The sequence below is a fragment of the Cynocephalus volans genome, chromosome 1 (assembly GCF_027409185.1).
Source record: "Cynocephalus volans isolate mCynVol1 chromosome 1, mCynVol1.pri, whole genome shotgun sequence".
Classification (NCBI taxonomy): Eukaryota; Metazoa; Chordata; class Mammalia; order Dermoptera; family Cynocephalidae; genus Cynocephalus; species Cynocephalus volans.
In genome coordinates, this window is record NC_084460.1 from 297652567 (window position 1) to 297678097 (window position 25531).

The 25531-nt window shown below is 47.4% G+C and overlaps 1 protein-coding gene across 10 annotated transcripts in view; it reads left to right on the top strand.

Moving 5' to 3' along the window:
- AGAP1 (ArfGAP with GTPase domain, ankyrin repeat and PH domain 1) overlaps positions 1 to 25531 on the top strand; it is a 571061-nt gene that overhangs the window by 191007 nt on the left and 354523 nt on the right. For 7 of the 10 annotated variants that reach the window (XM_063088245.1, XM_063088260.1, XM_063088272.1 and 4 more), the window contains exons 2-4: positions 4338 to 4396; positions 11742 to 11829; positions 12539 to 12550. In XM_063088245.1, the coding sequence (XP_062944315.1) occupies positions 4338 to 4396; positions 11742 to 11829; positions 12539 to 12550 (159 nt within the window). The remainder of the gene's footprint in view (positions 1 to 4337; positions 4397 to 11741; positions 11830 to 12538; positions 12551 to 25531) is intronic. The other 3 variants (XM_063088253.1, XM_063088267.1, XM_063088273.1) reach the window with 1 other exon arrangement.

A 25531-nucleotide genomic window follows, 5' to 3' on the forward strand; every position in this document is an offset into this window, starting at 1 on the left:
GTACTAAAACTAATGAATGTTTACTGTTTAAAAAAAATACAGGTAAGAAAAAAAATTGCCAAAGACACCCATAAACAGATCACCCAGATATTTTTTTTTTTTTTTTTTTTTTTTAAAAAGATGACCGGTAAGGGGATCTTAACCCTTGACTTGGTGTTGTCAGCACCACGCTCAGCCAGTGAGCGAACCGGCCATCCTTATATGGGATCCGAACCCGGGGCCTTGGTGTTATCAGCACCGCACTCTACCGAGTGAGCCACGGGCCGGCCCACACCCAGATATTTTGAATTTCACTTTTCTTGGTGCTCAGCGTAAAGTCTCCAAATCCTGAGGACCTTTATCTGTTAAAATGTAGCTTAGAATTCCCTGTACTTAGCTGTCTGAAGTACTAAAATAATAACATGCTATGAATACGCAGTGTGGATGGGGCCAGTTTGACATGGGGCTTTGGCATGTTTCCTTCAACTTCAGATATTTTGGTCACCAAATATAACTAAGGCTCGCAGGCTAGTATTTCTGTTTAATTGAAAATGTTTTTTCTCCAATGTTCAGTTATTGGTTTTCTGGGTTTTTTGTGGGTTATTTTGGTGGCTAGCCAGTTCAGGGGTCAACCCTGGACCTTGGTGTTTACCCGCACCATACTCTAACCACTTGAGTTAACTGCCCAGCTCTGTGAGCTCTGTTCTAACTGTTACCTGTAGGGCTGCTTTCTTTCTCTGACCACTTTCAGATTTCTGTCCCCAAGAAGCTAAGAGTTTGGGTTTTTCACTCCTGGTGAGAGTTACTTATTACTTCATGTTCCCTAATCTGGGAGATCTTTGAGAGTTTAATTTTATGATTTAAATTTAAATGACAAAATGTCATTTGACATAGTGCTACATTGATGGTAAGGAATAATTAAATATCTTCTTTTCCTAGACTGTGTTGGGGAACACCCACAGCACCAAGCACGTGATGACAGCTCAGGGAACTTCAATTTTATTGACGGGCTAAAAGCAGTCCATCCGTAGTGGCTGGCTGTGTTTTATTTTAGAATCTAATTCGGTAGCATTTGAGCTAGTGCCTGGGAATGCATTTTCTTGATGTTATTCCACTCCAAGTGGGATAATTGAGTGGGACACAGAATGGCCTTTTTTGAAAATGAGGTACAACTTCTGTGACTTTTGATTCTGGCAGGTCCTGGAACACACGTATATGTACACATACACTCTTACACACATTTGTACACATATGCATTCACGTACATGGCCAGATGTATTCTCCTGAAGCATGTTCGTCCTTCCAGTGTGGCTACATGGTGGGATTCAAAATGCCAAGAGTGGCCTGCCTGGTCTAGTCCCTGCCCTGCCTGTCCCTGTAGTGCTCAGGGTATGATAAACTCTTCCACACAGGGGCTGTGCCTCCTTTCTCTGTAACTCCTGGATAGCATAGTGTCCAGCTGACAGAAAGGACCCCATAGAGGAGGAGGATAAAGGAATGTTCCTGTCAGTCTTTTGCTAAGTCTTTTTTTATTATTTTTTCTTTTTTGGGGGGTGAGGCTGGCCAGTACGGGGATTGAACTCCAGACCTTGGTGTTCCCAGCACCATGCTGTACACACTTGAGCTGACTGGCCAGGCTTTATTAGGTTTTGTTCACCATGTGTGAGGCAGAATTCCATTCTGCTGGGCAGTGGTAGAGGTGATGAAAGTTTTTAAAATAAATGTTTTTTTAATGGAAGATGAGTTTGTTTTTTTGTTTTTTTTTGCCGATTAAGCATTTATTTTATTAACCTAGTTGCCACAAACGCAAACATATTCCATTTGAGTGAGGACGTAATTTGTAAGTAAAAAGATGCCACACATTGTTCCAATGTTTATGCAATTATATGTCTTTGTTAAATGGGGCCCTGCTTCATTTGTAATGAATATTAAATACTTCGATAACCTTGTGGAGGTATGTGTTTGAAAATCAGCAGAGCATTAATGAGATGAGCCCATTTTAATTCGCACTTCACCCTCTTTGTTTTACTATTAAGATTCATTTAAAAAACTATGTTACTTAATCTTTTACGTGCCAAATGGTATGAGATTTAAAAGACACAAGATCGTAAGGTTGAAAGGGAAATCGTCTCATTACCTTGCCCCTCAGCCACCTAGTTCCCTAATCCTAAATCAGCAACTGTTAAGTTTTTAATCTTAACCACAAATATTCTCAGCCTTGACAAGCATATGTGTATCTTACACTCACACCCCCAGCATACACTTAACACACACATGCACGCACGCACGCACGTGCACACACACACACACGCACGCGCGCGCGCGCACACACACACACACACACGTGCGCGCACACAGTGGGATCCTATGTACCTTACTGTCATCACTTAGTATTAGCTTGGGGATAGCTCCACTTCAGTATGTTGAGGCTTTCGTCACTTTTGTTGGCTGCCCAATGATTCCACTGTATGGACACACCCCAGATAACACCGTTACATGCATTTGGGAGATCGTTGTCATTATCCGTCAGTCTTCCCTGCACCATCAGGATCACCCTGCACATCCTATAAGGCCACATTTCCACTTCCCTGAGAGAGCAGCGAATGACAGGAAATAAGTGTTTTGTAACTTAATTAGCAGTGTTATTAAGTAACATGTAGGTCGCCATTTACTGAGCACCTGCTGGGTGCTAGGCCCATGCTAATGTGGTTCATGCTTTATCTGTTCACAGGTGATGTCTTACTTGTGGCATGTCAGGGTGGTGTTTGGCTGACCAAAGAGTGAGTGTTGAGGTGTACAGCTTAATTTGCACCCCAGTATTTAGCCCCCGATGTGTCCCATCATTGGAGAGACAGTGGACTGGAAGCCTTGGAGGGCAACCCTGGGAGAAGTCTGCCTCCCAGGCATTTTCCTTAAGGCTCTCGGTCTTTCCTTCCAAGCTCCTGCTAGTGAACTTCTGCCCATCCACTCTGCCAGCTGGACAGGCATTTCGTTCCCCAGAAGTCCAGCGTCTCTGCTGTTGGACACCAGTCCCTACCAGCTTTCCCCTGACCTTAAGGCTTCCTTCTCAGCCTTGTGCCTTCCAGCTCCTTAAGACCAGCCATCTTCTCCTGAACTGACCATCCTTCCTCCAGTCTTCCTCTGACGGGGCATCCCACCTCCTCAGCATTGGGAGACCCTTGCCTCCGTCACTGCAAGGCCAGCGGCATCTGGCATGTTGCGTGTTCGTCCAGCGTGCCTGGCTTCCTCCCAGTGCGTTTCCTGTCCCGCAGTGTTTCGTGCCTGCAGTGGGACCGCACACTTGGCCATCTGCTTCCATCCCTCCATCTGTTTCATTTGAGCATTGATGCATCTGTTCCAGTGCTTTTCTTGACTTTCAGACATTGTGTGGATCATTTTACTTCTACTTGGACATAATGTAGAGTTGGAGGAAAACGTGTAGAAAGTGAAGCCTGTTGGACAGAGAAGTCTTTGCCCTCAGCTCAGGTCTGGCGGGATCTGTCTGTGTCGACTGAGCTACTGGGTGGTCATCAGGACATATTGCAGGTGTTATCGTGGGGTCTCATGTACAGTAACAAGTGGCATATGGGGGGCACAGAAAGTCAGGTTGCGAGTGAGGCCATGGTCATTTGGGTTGTCTGTATTGGGTAGGTGCACTCTGAGACAGCCGGTGGGCGTGGGGGGGGGGCATCCTGACTGTGCTGACTGGGGTGGGCAAGTGCTGCTGCTGAGGGCTGGGCTCTGCAGACGGCCCCACAGTGCCTGGGGGCCCCATTGTCCCTGACATATCTGAACCTGTCCTGGCTTGATCTTCAGTGTTTAATGTCTTTGTGAGGATCAAAAACTCTGACACAGAGTCTTTTTTTGAACCCTAAAGTGTTGCTTGTATTGTCACCATTTTCGAAATCCAATCTTCTTCTTCCATGCCTTTTTTTGGGGGGGGGGGCGCCTGTGAGATTTCGTAGAAGCAACTGTTTTAGTAAAAAACCAAAAGACCAGAAGTTGACTGACTGGCTATACAGGGTCAGTTCTGCGAAAGCCAGGTGCCTCCTTAAATTTGTCCACACTCGCAAATGGGCACAGTCAGGAGGGTTTTAAAATACAACCTCAGCATGTAGCTTGGGCTTTTAAAGTCGTAGAATGGAGCGTGTACTACAGACCCCAGACTTGGAATGTCCAGCTGGCACCAGGCTGAGCCGCATGAACTTGGGCAAATTGTGATCCGTCTGGGATGGGAGTATAGCAGTGAGGTTGGTCTGTACTGTCTCTACTGAGAAGTGGTGCACATGGGGGCATCTTGACTCAGCACTGCAGGGACTCACAGCGTCTGACTTTGTTTTTGTGCTCCTCTTTTACAGATGCCTTCGTGAATAGCCAAGAATGGACATTAAGTCGTTCTGTCCCGGAGCTCAAAGTGGTGAGTGGTTCCTTGTGGCCTTGGTAGTTGTCATTCCTAACCTTCAGGGAGGGCTCTGCAAGGGGCAGGATGTGACCATGTGAGTGTATGCAGCCTGCATTCTGGGTGGGGCCTGGTTATCCCTTGGGGTCCAGAGGGGGAACATGCCTCTGGGCATGTCCCTGGGAAGGGCAAGGGTAGCTGATAGTTAAGGCTGGAGCCCTGAGGAAACTGCAAGTCCATGACAGGCACCCAGCCAGAGTGGTACCCGTGTGCAGGGCAGGGCCTGTCACCATCCTCACTTTTGTGTCCTCCGTGTCTGTCTCTCTCTCTCACACGCTCTCAGACGCACACGCACATGCACACGTACACACACATACACACACACACACACACACGTGCACACATACACACGGCTTTATTTCTTCTCTGCAGGATGGTCCTGGAAGGTTTCTGTAATGAGGCATTGGGCTTTGTTATTCATCATTTAAAAAAAGTGACCCTATTGCAAAAAATTGAAAGGAGAGCTTTGTTTTTTTATCATGAACATTTCCTTTTCAGTGAGATTATTTAAAACTTAAAGTTGGCTTATGGTAAAAATTGGTCTATTGCAGCCACCTCATTGATTTCCTCCCTTACCTTAGGGCAGAAGGAAGGGACAGATCTAACTTTTAGTAATTGTGTTCTTCGTTATAAAATATGTGGCGGTGGGGTGGGGGTGGTGGTGGAGGTGGTGGTGGTGGTGGTGGTGGTGGTGGTGGTGGTGGTGGTGGTGGTGGTGGTGGTGGTGGTGGTGTGTGTGTGTGTGTGTGTGTGTGTGTAATATTACTTTGTTTTTGTATTGCCGTAGCAAAATACCTGAGACTGGGTCATTTACAAAGAAAAGAGGTTTATTTGGCTTATGATTCTGGGAGCTGTGTCTGGTGTGGGCCTTGGGCTGCTTCCACTCATGGTGAAAGCAGCGGGTGTAGGATCCTAAAGGGGGCGGGGAGGTGCCAGGCTGCTTTTAACAACCAGCCCTGGTGGGAACTCACTCACCCTCCCCCACACCCAGAGAGGGCATTAATATATTCCTGAGGGATCTGCCCCCCCTAACCCAAACTTTTCCCACTAGGTCCCACCTCCCAACACTGCCACTTTGGGGATCAGATTTCAACATGAGCTTTGGGGTTGCACACACTTCCAGACTATATCATGCGTATTTCTCAAGGGAGGGACTCTGACGTAAAAGGGAGGCATGTGAGCTCTGCCGTCCAGCCAGCTGCTGATGGGACCTGGCTCCAGCGAGGAGGCCTGCATAGCCTCAGCGCCTCCTTCTGTGTTTGTGCTCTTTCTCCCAAGACAGCAGTGGTCTCCCCAGTGATGCAGCGGACCTCAGGGGCCCTCAGCTCCTCCTGCCCATGTCCCTGACCTCAATGGGTGCTACAGGATTCTCAGGTCTGAGATGAGGAGATGGAGCAGCAAAAAATTTTCAGCTCTTTGAAGAGAGCTTGTATGACTTTTGTCTCCAGGAGCAATGTGGTTTCCAACTTAAGAAATAAAGGGCACTACATGGGCAGCACCCTGAGATGGGAAGGCTGAGGGCACAGCACCCTCTTCTCCCTGCCGTGATTGCTGGGTATCCTCATCTGAGCCCACCTCCTTCCCATTTCCCATTGATCCTCCCTCCAGAACGCTGACCTTTCTCTGCAGTGCTGCCAGCGGGTCTTCTTCCTTGTGGGAGACAAGGTGTCCATCAGTCCCAGTGCCCATTTCAGAAGCCCGGGAGCCACAAGAAGCTGCCTTGAAACAGTTGCCTCTGTCTGTCTTCTGTATGTTTTGTAACTGTCGTGCCCCGCACAGTATTTATCATAGAAGACGTTCAGGAAATACCTGTCGCATGGGTGAAACAAGTCTGGCATTGTAGCTACCATTGTAGCTTCCAGAAAGATGTGCCAGTTTCAGATACGCTCTGTTAAGACAACCAAAGTGCCATTCAGGTTCTGCGATCAGCATGAAACAGCAAAAGTGGTGTTTCATTGACGACCACAGCATTTGCAATGTGCTGACCGTGCAGGGCGTGTTCTCAGTGCTTTACATACTTATCTCATGTAATCCTGCCATCCGCCTCACAAGGGGGGAATACTGTTGATATGAAGAAACTGAGGCTGAGATGTTAAGAACTAGCCCAAGGAGCTACAATTAGTAAGCCCTAGAGCTGGGATTTGACCCCGGAGTTGCTGCTTCTTTTCCAGCACTGCCTGATAGAACTTTCTCAGCGGTGGAAACCTTTATCTGCACTGCCCGGTGCAGTGGCCACTGGCTCCATGTGGCTGTTCAGTGATTGAAATGTGGTTAGTGCGACCGAGGAGCTGAATTTTAGTTTTTGAATTTAGTTCATTTAAATGGAAACAGTCACGTGGGGCCAGTGGCCACCCTGTTGACAGCATTAGAGTGACTGATCACCGAGTACTGAACCATCTGGCTTAGACCCAATTTTGACAGTTCGAGGTGTTGCAGGTTCAGAGAGGGCCCACGTGATCATACCAGCCCAGAACTGGGGATGTTTACTACCAAAAACTCGTCTTCTGCTGGTGTTTCAAAAGCATGCCATTTTCTGGAATAAATGCCTGGAGGTGTAGATGGTGATTACATCAAAAGGCAGCAGGGGCTCTCAGTCTCAGAACATGACTCTTAGGGCTTGCTTGAAATCACTGAAGGGGTTGACTGTCTCACAGACAGGTTAGTAAATGTTAATAGCTCTGCAGTTCTTTTGGGGAAAGTTACTGTGTGGTTGGACCAGGCCCCAGCAGGACCCCCAGCTCTGCTCTGGTCCTGGCATCCTCCTGTTGTGGACTCAGCCAGCAGCTGATGCCCCTCTCTGATGCCCCTCGCAGATCCTGGGTGTGCTGAGGGGGGCTCAGGGTCTGAAGAAAGTGCTGCTTTGTTCCAGGAGGCGGCCTCTGAGGACCCACAGGCCTGCGATTGTTTCCCGCCCTCATGCAGCAACCCGGGACAGGTGGCCCTTAGGTCAGCGCCTGAGGAGCCCTCACCCCCACTTCACAAATGCAGCAGTGACATGACATCACTGCAAGCTGCAATGGACTCTTTATGGAATATTTTGCAATAAATCTTTTGGAGAGCATCAGAGAAAAAGATTCAGTGTCTGCTTTCTTTTCAAGAGTGGTAGTACCATGTCTTATGCTTTCTGAGGTTGTGTTGTGGTCAGATCATCAGTGTCTGGCTGCTTTCGGTGCTGCAGAATAGCGCTGGGCAGCCCTGGCCCTGTGTGCCATCCGGGTGGAAGAATAAATGCACTGCAGTCTTCCTGCCTGTCGTAGGGACCTCCGTCAACAACTCATCACACCATGTTTGTGGGTTTTCGTTGATCTCTTAACTGGGCTTTTTACTAAAAGCCTGATTTCCTTTTCAGCAAACCTCATATTTAACAACAAAGTGGTGTGGGGTGCTGTGGAAATCGGTCTAAAAGACACTGCACGGTCTGTCTTATCTTGTAACGTGTAGATGCCAGGCAGGGGCCCAACAGCTCAGGGTCCTGCACGGACAATGCAGGGTTGATGGTGACAACCTCTTCTCACCTAGAATCCCTAGTTCTGGAATTTCCAGGATGCCTCGTTCCTCCGCACAGAGCCCTTTGGCTCAGGCTGGCTAACGTCCAGTAGCGGTGCTTCCCAGTGGAACCTCCCCGCGTAGAGAGCTCTTGGCCTTTATTGTATTTCCTCCTCACTGCCAGCTGTGTTTCCATCCAAATTAAAATGGCACCCATGATGTGTGAATATAAGATGGTCGGTGAGATGGCCACTCAGGCCAGCCAAGATGCCTTCCCACTCCACCCCCAGGATTGACCAGTATTGCCCTTCTAAGGGGTGAGCTAAGTCTTTGCCCATCACCTGCATGGAATCAGGGAGGGGGATGTTGCCACGCAGAGAAAGCACCGACTGAACAGTGTTTGGTTTCTGAGCATTTTCTTCCTCAGGAAAGAAACCCTAATCTTAATTAAAAATTTAATTTTGTGGCATACTGTTTTGGATTTTCTCAGCATGAAGCTGACAAACAGCAGGTGCCCTTGAGCAAAAGAATAATTAGTAGGTGGAAATTCTCAGATTATAGAGGCCCAAGATACAAAGAAGACATACGTCGAGTCAGGCAGGGAAACAGCTTTATTTAGGATCTGTCCAGGTAGTGTGGCTCAGCCCGGCTTGGAGCCGTAGTAAAAAGCATCTCACTATCCTCACTGGCAGTCGAGTCATTCGTTCGCTCATTCATTCAGCCAGTGTTGTTGAGCGTATCTGCCTTGAGCTGGTGCACTGGAACTCAGAGAACAAAACGAAGGACACACAGTCCCTGCCCTTGAGGGTGAGTCAGCATTGGAGAGTCAGACCCGTGCACGGATGTTAGTAAAGTAACGTGTTAAGTCACAATACAGCTTTAGGAGCAGGGACTAAGGAAGCCTGGAGGACAGGCGCCCAGTTGAGGCTGTGGCCGTTAGGAAGGTAGCTTAGCTCGGCTGCTGTAGCAAAATACCATAAATGAGAGGCTTATAAATATCAGAAATTTATTTCTCACAGTTAGGGAGACTGGGAAGTCCAGGGTCAGGCGCAGGCAGAGTCAGTGTCTGGCGAGGGCATTCTGGTTCATGGGTGGCACCTTCTTGCTATGTCCTCACATGGTAGGAGAGATGAGGGGTCTGTCTGGGGTCTCTTTTATAAGAGCACTAATTCCATTTGTGAGGATTCTGCTCCTCTGACCTAATCATCTCCCAAAGGCCCCACCGCCTAATACCATCACACTGGTGATTAGGTTTTAACATATGCCCTTTGTGGGGACACAAGCATTCAGACCTCAGCAGAGGGCTTCTCGGAGGAGGTGACATCTGCACTGATTACTGACCAGTAAGTAGGAGTGGGATTTCGGGTGGCGATTGATATGGAAAGCTCTAGGCGTCTGGAGACAGCAGTGCCTGTTAGGATGAGATTTGGTAGCTGGTTTATAGAAGGCACAGCAAGGCACGGAAAGCCGAGAAGCTGAAACACAGGACAGCTTGTGGCTTGTAGAAAGGTCCGTGTGGCTGACAAACAGAGAAGGGGGGCGGTCGGGACCGGGTGAAAGGAGAATCTTTAGGTTTGATGTGCCGTCTTCAGACAACAGGTGCAGTGGCCTGTAAATATCTTATGACTTCTGTTTTCCACGGCCTCAGGCCAAATTTGTTCTCTCGTGTGCTTCTGGTTTTGCCATTGTCATCCACTTAACCAGCTTCCTCCCCTTCCCCGCCCGCACCAGGTACTTTCTTGGGGCCTGGAAGTGGGATAAGTATATGGGTTCAGAGCTGGTGCTCCTGCTGGTATCCAGAGACACAGATCTTGGCCTTCAGGGACCTAAGTGTAGCGGGAGACAGAGCCAAGGACATCACCAGTCACGGTGCGAGGGGAGAGGCCTTCCAAGGAGAGAGTAAACTCCATCAGTTGAAGGGGTGGGGGGTGCCCAGGTGAAAGACATAAAGTGCTGGCGTGCTTAGTTCACAGACCTTCTGCTGGGCCTGTTTGTCTGCAGCAAAGTCACGTGCGAAGATTTGGAGGAAGATAGCTTGTTCCTCAAACATTTGGACTTTGTCCTCCAGGTATTAGGAGTCTCCCCAAGGGTTGTGAAATGGGTAACATTTCCTCTCTGTCAGTTTCAGTGGTTCTCTCTGGCCTTCTTGGCGTGAGGAAGGGGAGCTCGTGGGCCGGGAGGCGACCTAAGGGCTGCTCCTGCGCTCCAGCGGATGACAGGGAGTCTGCACCAGTGTGACAGTGAGGAAGCTCAAGAATAAAGGGGTTTTGTGACTTCAGGACCTAGTGGGAGTCACAGATGGCTTCCAGGTTTGAGAGGCTGGGTGGGGAAGTGGCCAGAGTTTGATGAGCAGACTGGGGAGAGAAGGCGAGGTTTGGACGTGCTGAGGTTTCAGTTCCTGTGTAGAAGCGTTTAGAAGAACTCGAGGTGTTCCAGTGGAAGTGGGGAGGAACGCCTGGAGCTGGGGGTGGAGGGGGCAGCTGGAGAAGGAGATTTTGGGATCAGCAGCTTACTGGTAGAAGATAGGCTGTGGACGGGCATACCAGGGGACATCGGAGTGGAGGGTCAGCTGGAGGTCTAAGGGAGGAGCCCTAGAGAGCACCTGCGTGTGACAGAAGAGGATCCCACATGGGCTGAGAGGGAGCCGAAGGAGGAGCGGGGTTGGGGGGTCTGAAGAGGGAGGGTCTCACCAGCAGTTTCCGGTGACGGGGCTCGGTTGGGAGCAAGACAGGCTGGTGGTTTGAGAAATGGAAGTTGTTGGTGACATCATGGGCAGCTTCCTTGTGGCGATAGAGTCAGAACTTAGGATGGTTTGGGCGGAGGGATGAGGGAGGGCGGAACGTAGGACCAGGGAATGAGCAAATGGTGCTGTGAGACCTGGCTCTGGTGGGATCGGGGGCGTGGGGTGGCTCTGACAGGGGGCCTGTGTCCAGGGTGGGTCTCCTGTGGTGTTTTCTTCTTAAAGAAAGAAGTGATTTGATCATGCATAGATGCAGACAGCAAATTTCTAGGAAATTTGGAAAAGATTAAAACGCAGGAGAAGGTGATTTTTGATGAGCAGCTTCCCAGAAAAGGTAGAGCTAGAGTGAGACCCCAGCACAGGTGAAGGGTAGGCTTCCTCCAGGGCCTGCCCATCTGGAGCCCAGGTAGCACAGCTGTGTTAGCAGGGAGGCTTTCTCTCAGGTCACTGTGACCCTTGACGGCTATCTTCCCATCCAGTACCAATGCCTTTGCCACTTCTACCTGGAGCCCTGGCTCTGTCCTCTTTTTTCAGTGGTGCATTGTGGATCCTGTGTTGTGGAGAAGCAGGCTCGCGTCCTCCTCATCTCTGTGAGCCCCTGCCTCCCCTCCCCCCACCCCACTCTTTTCTGCTCCCCTAGCCCTGGTCAAAAATCTACCCCAAATCCAGCCTCACCTGATGGAATGGATCATCTTTTCTCTACAGTCCCCATAGTGCTGTGCTCTGCCGTTGTGTTCCACTCAACCTGGCCCTTTTCTTGCTAAGGTATTGATGGTCTGAGGCAGTGCACACACTCCTGATGTAAACAACACACTTGTGATCTGGGAGAATGCCACGCCCCACGTTTGTACGGGCAGCACTGAAGCTCTACAGCTGATGAGAACGTGAGATGCTCATTGAGGGTGTTAGACTCTATTTTATTCCGGCAGAATTATTCAATGAGCTAATTTTTGACCATCCAGCCAATGCTTGTTATGATTATGTTTAGGGTTACTGTATATTTTAAGCTCTCTGTTTGCAGAATGCTAAATAGAATGATTTAATTACCCTTAACAGTTGTCCATTTCTTTGTTTCAGGGAATTGTGGGTAACTTGGCCAGCGGCAAGTCAGCCCTGGTGCACCGGTATCTGACTGGCACCTACGTCCAAGAGGAGTCTCCCGAAGGTATGCTATTTGGCAGGCAGTTGCAACCTTCCTTAAGAGTTTAGTTTTTAACATTTTTCTTAAGCATAATCTAAATCATTACTTTGATGTATCACATGTCAAGAAACTAATAAAACGTAGGAAGCAGTAAAAATCCTTAAGTATATTGTTTCTTCTGTATTGTTTTTAGCAAACCAATTATATTCACCTTGGTGTTTGGAGCAATATGTAGAGCAGAACCATGAAACGCTATTGAATTTATTTCTTATCTAATAGTTCTCTCCTTTCAAATGTTAATCCAGTGTTACTCCTTTAAATAGTGGCCGGACATGTCTCTGATCTGGATATAGGGCTTATACATAATTTATATGTAATGTTAATATATACAAGCTTTCCTAGATAAGACTCAGATTACCACCACATGTTTGAGTATGTTTCCCTTTATATTGTATTATACACATTTAATAATCATTTTGCATGAGAATAAGATATTTCTTTTGCCATTAGGCATTTACATCTTTGGTTCACATACTCATATTTTATTTTTTGCTTTAAATAAAATAATAATAATGGTAGGAAATCATTTAGCTCCTGTGTTCCCAGTCAGGATATAGATCACAAGCAGTTTTCTAAATTATATTTTCTCTCCATGTAACCTTTTCAAATCCAACTCTGAGACACTGAATTTCTGGTTCCTTCTTTTTCTTACTGGCTGTTCCATTCTTTGCAGATATGGATGCAGGTAACTATACATTCTGTTCATGGCAGCGCTTGTCTTGTTTTGGAGAGAGAGGAGAGGCACAACTTTGTACTGTAGCGTTCCCTTCCCTCCTTGTTCTGTGTCTCACGCTGTTTCGTTTCATTTTACCTTTTTTTCTTTTCCGTTAAACATCTCACCCTGTTTTGTCCCTTAGATGTCTTTAGCAGTAGTCCTAAGTAGCTTCACATGTTTCCTGTAACACGTGTTCTAGTATTTAACTCTTGTCCTGGATACTGTGGAACCATTCAGAAAAGTGTACAGTTCTCTGGCAGGCTTTGCTTGGGGCTCTGCCACTATTTTGCAGAGTTTGCAATCATGTCATGAAAATCTCATGGCAGTCACATCAGGGGAAAGCCTACTTTTTTTGTGACCCATATTGAAATGATGATTTAAGCAGATTAGAGGTTAAAATGAAGGCCTGTATGTGGGAATAAATGAGAAGAGTCTTGGCTACGCAATGAGAAATGTGTACAGGTGCTAGAAGAAAACTGCGGGATTTGGAGAAGTGAGAGAACGCAGCATTTCCCCTGTTATCTTTCCAGCTCCTTTCTTGGGCTCCGTCCTTGGGTTGTGCTGGTGTTTTATTTGTTCCTTTGTGTCTGAGTGTGCATTTTAGCCACAGCCAGTTCAAGTACACCTAGACAGTCTTTTAGAGCTTTTCTCCCTTGGGTTTCCCACTTATTTCTCAGGGCTAGTGTCTTAGTCCATTTCTGTTGCTTATAACAAAATACCTGGAACTGGGTAATTTATACAGACAGTATTTTATTGCTTACAGCTCCAGAGGCTGGGAAGTCCAAAGTCCAGTGAACACATTGGGTGAGGGTTTTCTTGGTAGTGGCTTTACAGCAATGCAGGCATCTCACATGGCAGAAAATGGAGGAGCAGAGAGAAAGAACATCTCATGTGCTCTTCTTTAAAAACCCTCAGAACCATGCCCCTGACCACCATTATTAATCCATTCACTATGGCATGGTCCAACGGTCTAATCACCGCTTCAAGACTCCATCGTTCAATTACCATAATAGGATTTCCCACCCTCAACAGTTACAGTGAGGATTTAGCTTCAGTGTATGGATTTTGGGGGGACACAATTCAATCAATGCATAACAGTTAGCTATTGTGGAGGTTAACGAGACCAGCTCTTGGTTAACTTGCTTGCAAGTGAAGTAAAGCTGCCTTCATGCCCCTGGAACTCTCCAGATTTCAGTCCAGGGTTGCTGAAGTCACACGGCCTGAGCCCCTGGTTTTCTTGCTGTTGCTCTGTCTTCGCTCGTTCTTGGCTGCAGGTATCTGGTACGGGCAGTGCTGGAGTCACTGGCTGCCTAGAGTAAGGACAAGGGCCACAGCTCGCTTGTGGAGTCCTTTCCCCTATATTGCTATTTTGTCATTATTGTGGCTTTTGTTTTTTCCTTTCGTGCATTCACAGTTTGTCCCATCGTGTTGGGGCCTGACTGATTTCTTTGCAATGTGTAATGGGCCTTTATATTTTGGTTGGTATGAAGGCATTTCTCTTGAATTTTCATACATCAAAGGTTAAAATAGTACCAGGTGTGGTGCTGTAAACTGTGAGCGTTGACAACCTCACTGCTCTGATTTTTCAGGTAACACATTTTACTCTACTGAAATTTCATAGTATCACGTATGGATTTAAAAATATGTTATTTTAAAGGGTGCGAGCATGTGCAAATACATCTTCATCTGCAATGTGGAAATACCCCATCCACTTCATGGGGCCCCGTGCTGAAGGCCTTGCAGGTGAGGGGAAAGATTGTCAATAATCTTTTCTCCTGTCCTTCGGGAGCTCGCCTGGCCACATGGCCTCTCAAGGTCAAAGGGATAGTTCTGAGGGGGTGCAGAGAGCCTAGAACAACATGCCCAAGTATACGCCAGTGGATGTGTGTCAGGCAGGGGCTTCCAGGAGGCTGAAAGAGTTGTGCATACAGATGCCACCCTGTGTCTGGAAACCCCTTAGCCCTGGCGAATCTGTCTTCCCCAGGGGTTGGCCATCTGTCCTTGTCTGGAGCTGAGGAGGTAGCCACTATCTTGTCCTCTTCATGAGACCGGGAAACTAACTTCTGCTTCCTGTTCCCCGTGACCCACAAGTCTCACAACAGCGGCAGGAGGGAACCATAGCTGGTTGTTTCAGAAAGAAAATGAATGAGAAAAGCCATGATTTCCCTCATGCCATCCTGAAGTTTTTTCTCATGGTCAGGGAGCCTGTAGCTGGGAAGTTATTTTAATTCTCGTCGAATGAGTTAACGCTGATCAATTTCCTGTACTTGTTTAGTGGAAAAGCTTTATGTGTAGAATGTTCTGGAGTTGAGATACAACTTACTGCTTTGTTGTTCAGATGTATGGAGAGTTCCTGAGTGATGTGAGTCATCTCTGGGGTGTGCAGGAGGTAGACTAAGCCGATTATAGCTCAGCCTCACCTTCGACTAGTTACCTACAGGGACAGTTAGAGCTCAGCCCATGGTGGGTGTGGTCGGTGCCAGATTGAGGGACTGGATTTGGAGTGAGCTGTGCGAGCTCATTTGTCCTTTTCTCTCAACTGCTGGAGTGATCAGCCTGGGTAGCTACTTTCAGTGAAAGACATTTTGCTGTTTGCGAGGCCATGTGAGCTGCCCGTCCAGACAGCTCACTGGGTCCTCCCTGCACTTTTTCGTGTCTGTACATAGGTGTTCTTCTGACTTGATGAATGTGCAAATATCCTTTATGCTGATTCTGTCCCTTGGCTGGGATTTATAGATGGCTGGAGGGGTGAGGTGGTGATGGCATTCTTGTTCCCAGAAGAGAGTTCTCTCTTGGTTTAAATTTCTGGTGCAGAACTGTCTCCACATCTGATATCAGATACATCTTAGCTAGATTCCAGAGGGTAACATCTGTGGTCTTTCCATTGCGTAATACATTTTGGTTGGTATTTTATTCTCTTGGTGAAGAGAGCTGACTCACAAGATTTAGATAATTTTAAAGATACAGTTCAAATGAGGGAAGGATTAAAATTTTATGAGTTTTTCAGAGTGAATTAACATGCAAAAGTGAAAGTAATCCAAAGAATAAAATTTTTGTATAGACTGCTACCCTTTTAATTGTGCACACATGTGTGTACATATATGTGTAAAATACGTATGTATCAGTTGCCTATGGCTGCTGTAACAAAGTGCTGCTAACTGGGTGGCTTAAAACAACAGCAATTGATTCTCTCACAGTCTGGAGGTCAGAAGTCTGAAATCAAGGAGTTTACAGGGTTGGTTGCTTCTGGAGCCTCCAAGGGAGACTCTGTTTTGTGCCTCTTCCAGCTTCTGGTGTTTGTCATCGATCCTTGGCTTTCCTTGGCTTGTAGACTCCTAACTTTAATCTCTGCCTCTGTTGTCACATAGTGTTTTCCCTCTATCTGTGTCCAAATTTCCCTCATAAGGACACCGGTCACTGGATTTAGGGCCCACCCTACTCCAGTATGATATCATCTTTACTTGATCCCATCTGCAGTGATCCTATTTCCAAATAGGGTCACATCACAGATACTGGGGGTTAGGACATGGGTGTGAATATATCTTTTGGGAAATACAGTGAAACCCACAGCAGTACATGCAATTTTTAGATAGACACTGCACGTTGGATTTGGCCCCTTCACTTCTTGGTGGTCACAGTTCTCTCTGGAGATGCTTTTGCTAGCATCGCTGGTGTTACAGAACCCACAAGGTCCAGATCAGCTTGTATGTGACCTTCACGGCTCTGAGGAAGATTCACAGCTGCCGTTCACTTCCTACAAAGAGAATCCGATGAAGATCACTCCTTTGCCGTTAGTGCCCTATTAATGGCTGCTCATTAGAATTGTGAACGGTGTATTGGATTTGTGATTTGAGTTTCCCCCTCATGTGTTTATGTGTTTAGTATTCACCATGTAGTTGGCCTTTTCTGCCATAGATGCCATGTTACACCACTCAGTTTTTAATTCTCCTTTCAAAAAAAGGAAGAAAAGGTCGAAAGAAAGAGAAACAGGCCATCTGGTATTGTGTGAGAATTTGATAGGAAATGTGCACCTGCCCCAAGACACATTACTTCTTGCAGGCCTGGAGGTTGTAGTGTTTTCCAGAGATTTTTGGAGTTGCAGAGCTGAGTCATTGCTCAGAGACCTTACTCTCCAGGACATCTCTCTGTGTGTTGGTCCTGGTCTCCCTCTCACTGTGCAGAGCAGCTCAGAAGGAGGGACCTGGGGACTGGAAGAGCTGAAAGACAGCAGCTGCCATGATGGTGTCGTGTGTCTGACTCAGGAAGGGTGGCCCCACTGACTTTCTGAGAACCCTGGACTTTGGTGTTATCAGCACCATGCTCTAAGTAAATGAGCTAAATAAATGGCCAGCCTGAGTGAAGGTTTTAAGTTTGGTAGAGACAAACTTAAGGAACGTTTGTGGACCTCTCTTCCTGCAGTTATAAAATTAACTGTTCTTAGCCAATCTTTCATGGAACTACCAGCTGTTCGATAGGGTTAATAGTGCCGGAATGAGGTTGTGCTTTCTGAGAGCCTTCTTTCATCTCAGATCTGGAGGGAGTGGGGATCAGTGAGGATCAGTGGGGCAGTTGCTTCCTGCAGCCACACAAAGGGATTTTCAGAGAAAGGCCTTAGCCAAATGATTCGGGGGCAGTTGTCCCTGTCATTCCAGGGTCCTCATGAGCTTAATTCTTCAGGGACTCATTCCTTCAGTGAGTGAATATTTACTTTCTCATTGGCTCTTAACCAACTCAAATTTTGGGGGTGCAGAATGCTCCAAGCCGTGGCAGCCCTGAGTCTGTCTAGGCCAACAGCAAGCCAGGCCTGGCCAAGAGCCTGGTACTGGAGATGCGCTCTGAAGGCTGAGCTGGCCCCCCTCTCCCCTCCAGGAGGGCCTCACCTGAGCCCTGCCTCTGGCCCCCCCACTTCTCCCCAGTGGTGACCATACTCATGCAGCGGTGACCTGGAGCCTTTACAGCAGCTTTCCCTTCCTGCTCTCCTGAAAGTGGAAAACACTCAGTGATAACAGGAAGTTTGGCCCAAGTCATTCATTCTGCCAGTGGCCTAGACTAAGATAGCCTGAAGACTGTAGGCAGAGAAGCCAAGGCAGGTCTTCCATAGGGGAGCTTGCCAGAGGAGAGAGAGGGGAAGCCAGTGTCCGTCCCAAGGGGAGAAGGTACATGGAGCTTGCCCTGTATAAAGAGAAGAAGGGAGACTAAGGACACCTGAACCTCCTGCTAGTAAGGAGAAGTTTTAGGAGGAAATGTCAGGTGCTGAGAGTAATTATAACTATTAGGTAAGGAAAAGTTTAGTATATGAGAGAAAATGGGTGAGACGATCAGGTAGGTAGCTCACGTAACTCAAGCTAGGAAAGGAAACTTTTTGAGCATCAGTCATAGGAAACTAAAATGTACTTTTGTTTTGTGCCTGGGTAGCAGGAGGGGACACTGGGCATGTGTTGTCTCTCACATCTGTCCGAGAGAAGCCCAGAGCTCGTCTGTTTTGTTTATGTGGGTTGCATCATAGTTTGATAACGACTTGGAGGTTCTCTAGGAAGAAATGAACTGATTCACATTCTGGGGAAAGACCTGGCTGCACTACGTGCCCTCTAAAGATCATGAGCTAAACGTGTGGAAGAGCTGACGGATTCCAGGACAGCAAGAAGGCGCAGCCTTGCCCCAAGGGTCAAGAGCATCCTGGGCCAGGATCTCAGGGCTGGGGGCGAACTCCCCCACATCACACCAAAGCTTTGTCCTGCCTGGACTCTTGCGGGTTGCTTGCCTGGGGCTGTTGGCAGTTGAGACTCTGAGCCTGTCTCCACGACTTACTAGTCTTGTGCTGCTGGGCAGGTTACCCGTCCTCCTGAATTCCAGCTTCACTCTTCTCTGCTGCACAGTTGTTGTAAGGACAAAATAGAGTAATACGTGTACTAGACTCGGCTTTGGCCCCTGGCGGTGAGTAAGGGCTCAGTGAAGAACACCTTTTGAAATAGCACTCCGTTGGCCAGCTGCCCAATAAAATTAATAAAATGCCACTCTGACCCCGTGGCCCCGGTGATACCAGGGGTGTCTTTCTCTGGTGTGTGTGCCTATCAGAGTGGTGGGAGGCCCTGCCCTGTGCTACCCCCAGATCTCCTCTGCCCTAGCCTCCTCAGCTGCTCCCATGGGTGTGGTTTCAGATCCTGACTCCTCTCCTGTCATCAGGCAGCAGGTGTCTGTTCCTGGATCCCTAACGGTAGAAATGACAGTCCACGTGGGGCTGTGTCCCCTCATCAGTGTGGTTCTTGTGGCTGCCCAGAGTCCAGCTCAGGTTGTTGGGGGTAGAGCCCCATGCAAGTTGCTTGGGATCTAATCGTACAATTTGAAAACTAGAGCAAAGTAGAATTTAAAGTGAGCTGACCACCCCTCTCTAGGACTTTTTAGTCTGGGGCTGGGGTGTGTGAGGTCTGCTTCACACCCATGGGGGTGCTGTTTAGACCCTCCCAGTGAGCACAGTGTTGTCAGGAGGTCCTTTGGTGGGAAAGACGCTGAGTGCATGATTGGCAGGACATTGCATGGCTCTGCAGGCATGTTCAGCTTTTCATTTCCAGCATCTCAGAGGCTGGTCTGCTCCACAGAGATGGAAGGACTCTGGGGTTTTCTACTGCGTTTTGATTCTGTTGCTGGTTCATAGCTGCGTACATCACAGGCTGGCAGAGAGCTCAGGCCACGTGGGCCTACAAGCCGCTGTTCTCTCTATGGGTCCTGCCAGTTCCCTTCAGGATCTGCCTGGAATTGTTTTGTAACAGACTTGTCTATCGTCAGGGTAGTAAATGCTTCTCAGAAGCACATGTATCTCAGATATTTTGTTAATGAATGTTTACTTAGTTTCTTAGAAACAAACCATGTTATAAACACCCAGCCTTGTTTTCTGAGACATGAAATGCATTTTAGCTGTCAGCTTCAAAAATCCTTTCCAAATCAAATAAACTTAAAAAAATAAAAATTTGTCAGCTCCCACTCCTCCACAGATGTTAGGGCTTATTTCTAAAACTGTTCTTGGGTGCTGTTTAATGTTCCAGTGGGGAAAAAAAAAAACCTGTAAAACTTGAATAAAATTTGAGTAGTTTTGAAATCTAGCCATTTGAATTTTTCAACATGAATTTTACCATGTTATTTGCAACCAAGTGATTATAAGGACATAATTTTTTAATGAGGATTATCTGTAAGCCTTAACATGATGGGACTGCTGGTAGGTTGGTTTAATAGATAAAGCAGAAGTCTATTCAGCCATCTTTTCTAGTTATCTTATGTACTAACCCAGTCTCTAACTGTGGAAATGTCATTTACCTGTGTCATTATTTTCATCTATTTAACAGATCACATTTTCCATCCCCTGACATGTAAGCACATTGAGGATCAGATGATATTGTCTAAAGTAGGTAAAGTGTACTAAATTATTACCAGGACTTAAAAGAAGTAATAAAAGAGAAGCAGGTTCTATTTCATTTTGAACAAGAAAAAAAAAACAAACCTGTAAAATCAGAATAAGGAAGTTGTCATGTTTTTGGCATTGACAAAATTGGCAGGACAAGTTGTATTTTTGAGTTGGTCGTTTGGAACTCAGAACACATCATCCCATATTGTTATAATTAATTCATCAAGAAATCGAGGGCTTACTGAGAGCCAGGCACCAGGCCTGTGTTGGAGTGTGCCTTCCAGAGAGAAGTTTCTGGATAAATAATTATAATTCAAGGGTAGTGATTTACACCTGGTCAAGTGAGAGTCTGTAAGCACTCAAACGAGGGCCAGCGTGCTGGATTCTGCTGGGAAGTCCCTAGGTCCTCAAGGCAGCCCACAAATACTGCTTTCTGTCATTCGACTCACAGAGCCTGGACACAGCATGGTGCATGCTGTTGACATGACTGTTGCTAAGAGACCTCATGACATCAAAAGGTTTAACAAAACCGTTCTTTAAAAAGCAAAAGGATGCTAGGGGTTTAGAAAGTTTCATGTTCTTAATTACAAATCACTTTTCCTAGAAAAGTTTTACCCCAAAGGTGTTTTTACAGCTATAAGTGCTTCACCTTTTCATTGCAGATTAACAATCCAAAGTGGACCACCGTTGGGTGCCTGCACATGAGTGCACTGCTCGGGTCTGCCCACGTCTTTTGGCCTGGACTGCACCACCTTGCTGGTAGTCTGTTTCAGTTCCAGGGACCTGAAGGGCAGCGGGCCAGTCTGCGCTTGCCCAGGTAGTGGCCCACTCTGATGTGGGAGCCCCAGGGGCCATGTTCATAGCATTAGTGTACACTCTCTTGATCGCACTTGAATTAAACAGAAAAGGGGGATTTATTAACTTGCATACCTGGATCAGCCAAGGGGGTGGATGTAGCTTTAGAAAGACCCTTATCCCCTCATCGATTTAAGCTTATGATGGACCTCTCTGTCCCATTCCTTGCCTGTGTTGGGCTTAAGGCTCAGCAAGCTCTCCCCAGTTGGTGGCAGGCACTTCACTGGTGGCTTCATGACCATGTGGTCCTTAGTGCTCACATGAGGAGAAGTTAATGTTTTTTCTCAAAAGCTCCTACAAAAGCCTCAGAGACAGCTCCAGTTGGCTTCACTTGAGTCATGTGCTTTTCCCTGGAACAGTCAGAATCACCAGGGTCTAAGGAGAGACTCTGATTGGCCAGCCCTGTGGCCTGGCCTGGGGTTATGAGGTCAGCCTGACTGAGCCACGTGGCTGGGGCAGGAGTGTGGTAGAGAAGGGCTGGGAGAAGGCGGAGCCCAGAAAGGGAGTGGGAGGCAGTTGCCACCCTATCCACAATGCTCATTCCCTTTCAAGTTTTAACCCATGGGGGGTGGCGGTGTGTCTGTGCAGCACAGGTCTGCTCCCTAACGAACAGGTCACGGTACAGTCAGTTTGCATTGTGAGAACTTGCATGCAATAGACGTGCCCAGGGTACCATTGGAACTCAACCCCAAAACTACCTCTGGCAAATGTCTCTCTCTGACTTTTCCAGTCTCACTTAGCCTGTGGATCTGAAAAATGTCAGCTCACAAAATGATCTTTCTGCACCGCCCCCACGTTGTCTTCACTAACCATTACCCCTCCTGCCCCCCCCAATCCTGTTTTATTAGTCCCTGGAGACGGGGGAGGTCAGTTGCTCTGAAGGCACCTGTGTTAATCATAATACAGCCTTTCCTCAACGTAGGCGATCCAGCCGTCGGGGCTGAGAGACTTTCTGTGGCAGGTAGTATGGAAAGGAAGAAGTGCTGGGCTGAGGCCAATCTCAGAGCAAGCAGAAGACAAGGGGGGGGGGGGGCATGTCCAGTGGCGGGGAGAGGGGGAGCTCCCTGATCCTCACGGCTTTGAGTCACTGTGGATAGATTTATATTTCAGAGGAGGTCAGGAATTAATTTGAATGTACGAAGTACACATCCTAGTCATGACTGGTTAGAGGTGAAATTGCCAAGGTTTTCCCAGGAGAATGCTACCTCCAGTAAGTTCACACGTGCACAATGCAAGTGTGAACACCAGGTGCCACTTCCGTTTGGACTCATGGCACACGGGAAGGGCCAGGACATAGAGGCAAGGTGGTGGACGTCAAAACAAAACTCCACCAGCAGATTAGGTCAAGTGCCAGGGAGAATTACATAAGGAGAATCTGAGATACAGTGAAAGTGCCCACAGCTCTCCCCTCCACTCCATGTGTTCCCACAGGAGTCAGCTACCGCTAGCCTGGGAGCTGCAGCACTGGTGGCCACCAGATGTGAGGAGACTGGGCTGGACTCTGGGTATGTGCTTGTGTGTGTACTTATCTTGTAAATCAGTACAGATTTAGCTATATACAGTTGCCAGTAATCTCCAAATATAACAGTTTCATGTGGTTTAACCTAATAGGTTTATTAAGATTGACCCAGACCAGAATTGGAAACTGGATTTAACTCCCAGTGTAGTCCTTTATGCATCCTCGGTGGCTTCCGGGTGTGTGGTGTTAGAAAGGGTTCTGAGGCTGGATCTCGGTGCAGGAGGAATACTTGCCTGGGGATGACTGACACCTCCCCAGGGTCTGGAAGCTGGTGGTCTGTTCACGTAGTGTGAGGACAGCCGTGTGGCCAGCATTTGTTATGTTCTGAGCCCCATTTCTTATCGTTTTGCTTATTGAAAAAATATTAACTACTACAGAAAAAGAAGGGAAAAAAGCTCAGCACCTGCTCTTTGAGGGCTGAACCGTGGGCCAGATGTGCTGAAATGAACGTGTGTGTGGCGGATCAGGAGGTGTGGTGAGGAGCCCACCCGCAGTGCGCCTTCGCCTCTGTTCACCTAGAGGAAGGGGGTGGGTTTCACTTGGATGAAGAAGGCGGGTTTGGAACCTGGATGAGAACGGGGGGCACATGGCAACACCCAGGTGTGGTGTGACCGCATCGCCTGGGAGTAGACCAGACCGGCAGGCAGGTGGTCTTCCCTGCAGCCTGGGACAGAGAGAGGAGAAGCCCTGTGGGGTGGCTGGTGCAGAGGGATTATGAAGGGAGTTGGGGAGGCCAGCTCCGGGGTTCCTGACAGGTCATTAGCATGAGTGTTGGCTTTGGAGAAGGACTTGGAGGACAAACGGGGCATCCCTAGACAGCCTCTGGGCCTTGGAACTGACCCACATAGTGGTGGGGATGAGCTTCTGGAGCCCGTCACCACTGCACTGTCTGCATCCGACTCTCATATCAGATCTAAGGAACACTGGCTCCTGGTGTGTTTGGGCTGTGCAGGGCCATGTGCACTGGCACGCATTCCAACTCAGGCTGGGCTCTTGGCTGGGAAGCCCGAGGGAGCCTGATGGTACAGCAGCAGCAGGTGTAGCTTGTTCCAGGATGTTCCAGATGCAGGAGGGTCCTGGAGGACTGTATTTGCAGGGTCAGGCTCAGCCCAAGAGCCAGTCACCCTTCCCCACATGAGGACACCACAGGGGCAGCTATGCATGGAGGCTGGATTGGGGGCTTGGTGCTTTCCAGCTCAGGGCACGAGTCCTCTTGGCATTCTTAGGGGCCAAAGCCCCCCCACCCTGGATGGGGACAGAGGCCTAGAGACAAAACCTGCTGGACTTCTTCCATTAAATAATCACACTGTTGCCATAGGATTGTAGCAGTTACAGATGCATTTCCCAGAGTCTCCGGAGAAAATCGAATGTGACAGAACAGTAATGTGCATACACATCAGCAAACGAAATATCAAAGGTGAGACTGCAGCAGGGATCCGTCAGTCGCCTTGGGCCTATGTGTGACGACCTGTGAGCTAGGAAGGGTTTTTACATTTTTTTAAAAGGGTTGTAAAAATAAATAAAAACAAGAGTACACCCCACCAAGCCTAAAATATTTACAGTCTGGCCCTTTATGGAGACAGTTTGTCAATCCCTGCTCTACAGTATGTAAAAACAACACAGAATGGAATAATTGCATAGGTTTCTTGGTTTCACTGTACAGTCTAATCTAATGGCAACTATGCTTTTTTAGTTTCTTGAAACAACCACTTTATTTATATTCAGGGACTTGTATGTGGACAATCAACTCATAAGCCAGTGCTTTCACATATTCAATTCCACAACTGACTGCATATTTGGATACAGAGTTTATGCAAAACAAATTATTTTTTAAATATGAAGTTATTTTCTTTTGGGAAGCACTAATGTAGAGCAGTATAATCTGAGGACCAAGAGCTCATTTGCACTTGCGTTGGTGGCCGTGGGGTTCCTGTTTGGGGCTTTGCCTTTTGCTCTTCTCCCAGTGGACTCTGAAGCTCGTGCCCCTGGACACGCATCTCAGGCCATGGTGGCATCACTTGCAAGAAAGCCTTGTTTAAGTATGCTAGGTGATGAGTTAGGCTCTTTCTCCCAAATCTGAAGTGCTCTTTGATTTACCTTATTTCTGATGCTTCAAATAAATGTACAAAGTATTAAAAATAAAACAACCTTAAATACGTTATCCCCAGAAGAACCAAATGTGCATGACTAAGTTTACTATTCAGGCTATTTTGTAGACAGTGGTAGATACAGAAATAGTCAAGCACAACCACGGTGGTGAGTAAGGGAAGATTTTCAATCAACAGTTTACTTATTTGGTTATAAGTTAGACTCACTGCTCCCGGCTCCTGGCTCACCCCTCACCGCAGCAGCTTGGCTCTCCTGGTCTTCAGTGAGTCTGTTTCCTTGTGCTTCCACTGTTCTTGACCATGAGCTCCATTAGGGCAGAGATTCTGTCTTGTTCACCCTGTTCCTGGCACCACCACTGTATCTGGCATGTAGTGGGGCTTCATTAATATTTACTGAGAGGTGGTTCAGACAACCAAGATTTTATTGGCTCAAGGTAGGGTGGTCATAGAGAGAAACCAGCCACGAGGCCTTATGGTATATTTAGGGAAAAAAAAAATGTGGGAATAGTCTTGCCAAATACTAATAAGAAACAAATCGTATCATCGGTTGAGTACAAAGCAGATGTATTTCCTTTTGTATTTTATCACTTACTTACCTGGAAGCTCTGGTCCGAGGTTAGAAACATGCTGTACACTTGGATAAATACTGAGGCTGCATTAATGTAGACTTGCAGAATCTTTTCCTTGGGGTCATTTGAGAAGCACTTGTCCAAGACTGGCTACTGTAGAAGCTGTTTTGACTTGGGGGAAAAGAAGTGGTATTCTGGATCTTCCAGAAAGTGTGCAATTATGACTATTAGGAAAAGTCCTGGTTTTACTTATGGGAATTTGAGCATTAGAGACACATCTTTCATTGTGTGGTTATTGCAGCCCTGATTCTTCCTTTTCATTGAATTTGCATTTTGAAATTCTCCCTCCATGTGTGACTTTCTGTTTGGAGATGATAAAGTCCTCATTGTAACCTAGTAATTATTAGTCGATGTTAATGAGCCACTTATAACATCTTAGGAATAGCTCCTGTACCCACCCCCCCACCCCCCTGCCATGGATGGTAAGGCAGGTGCTGTTACTAC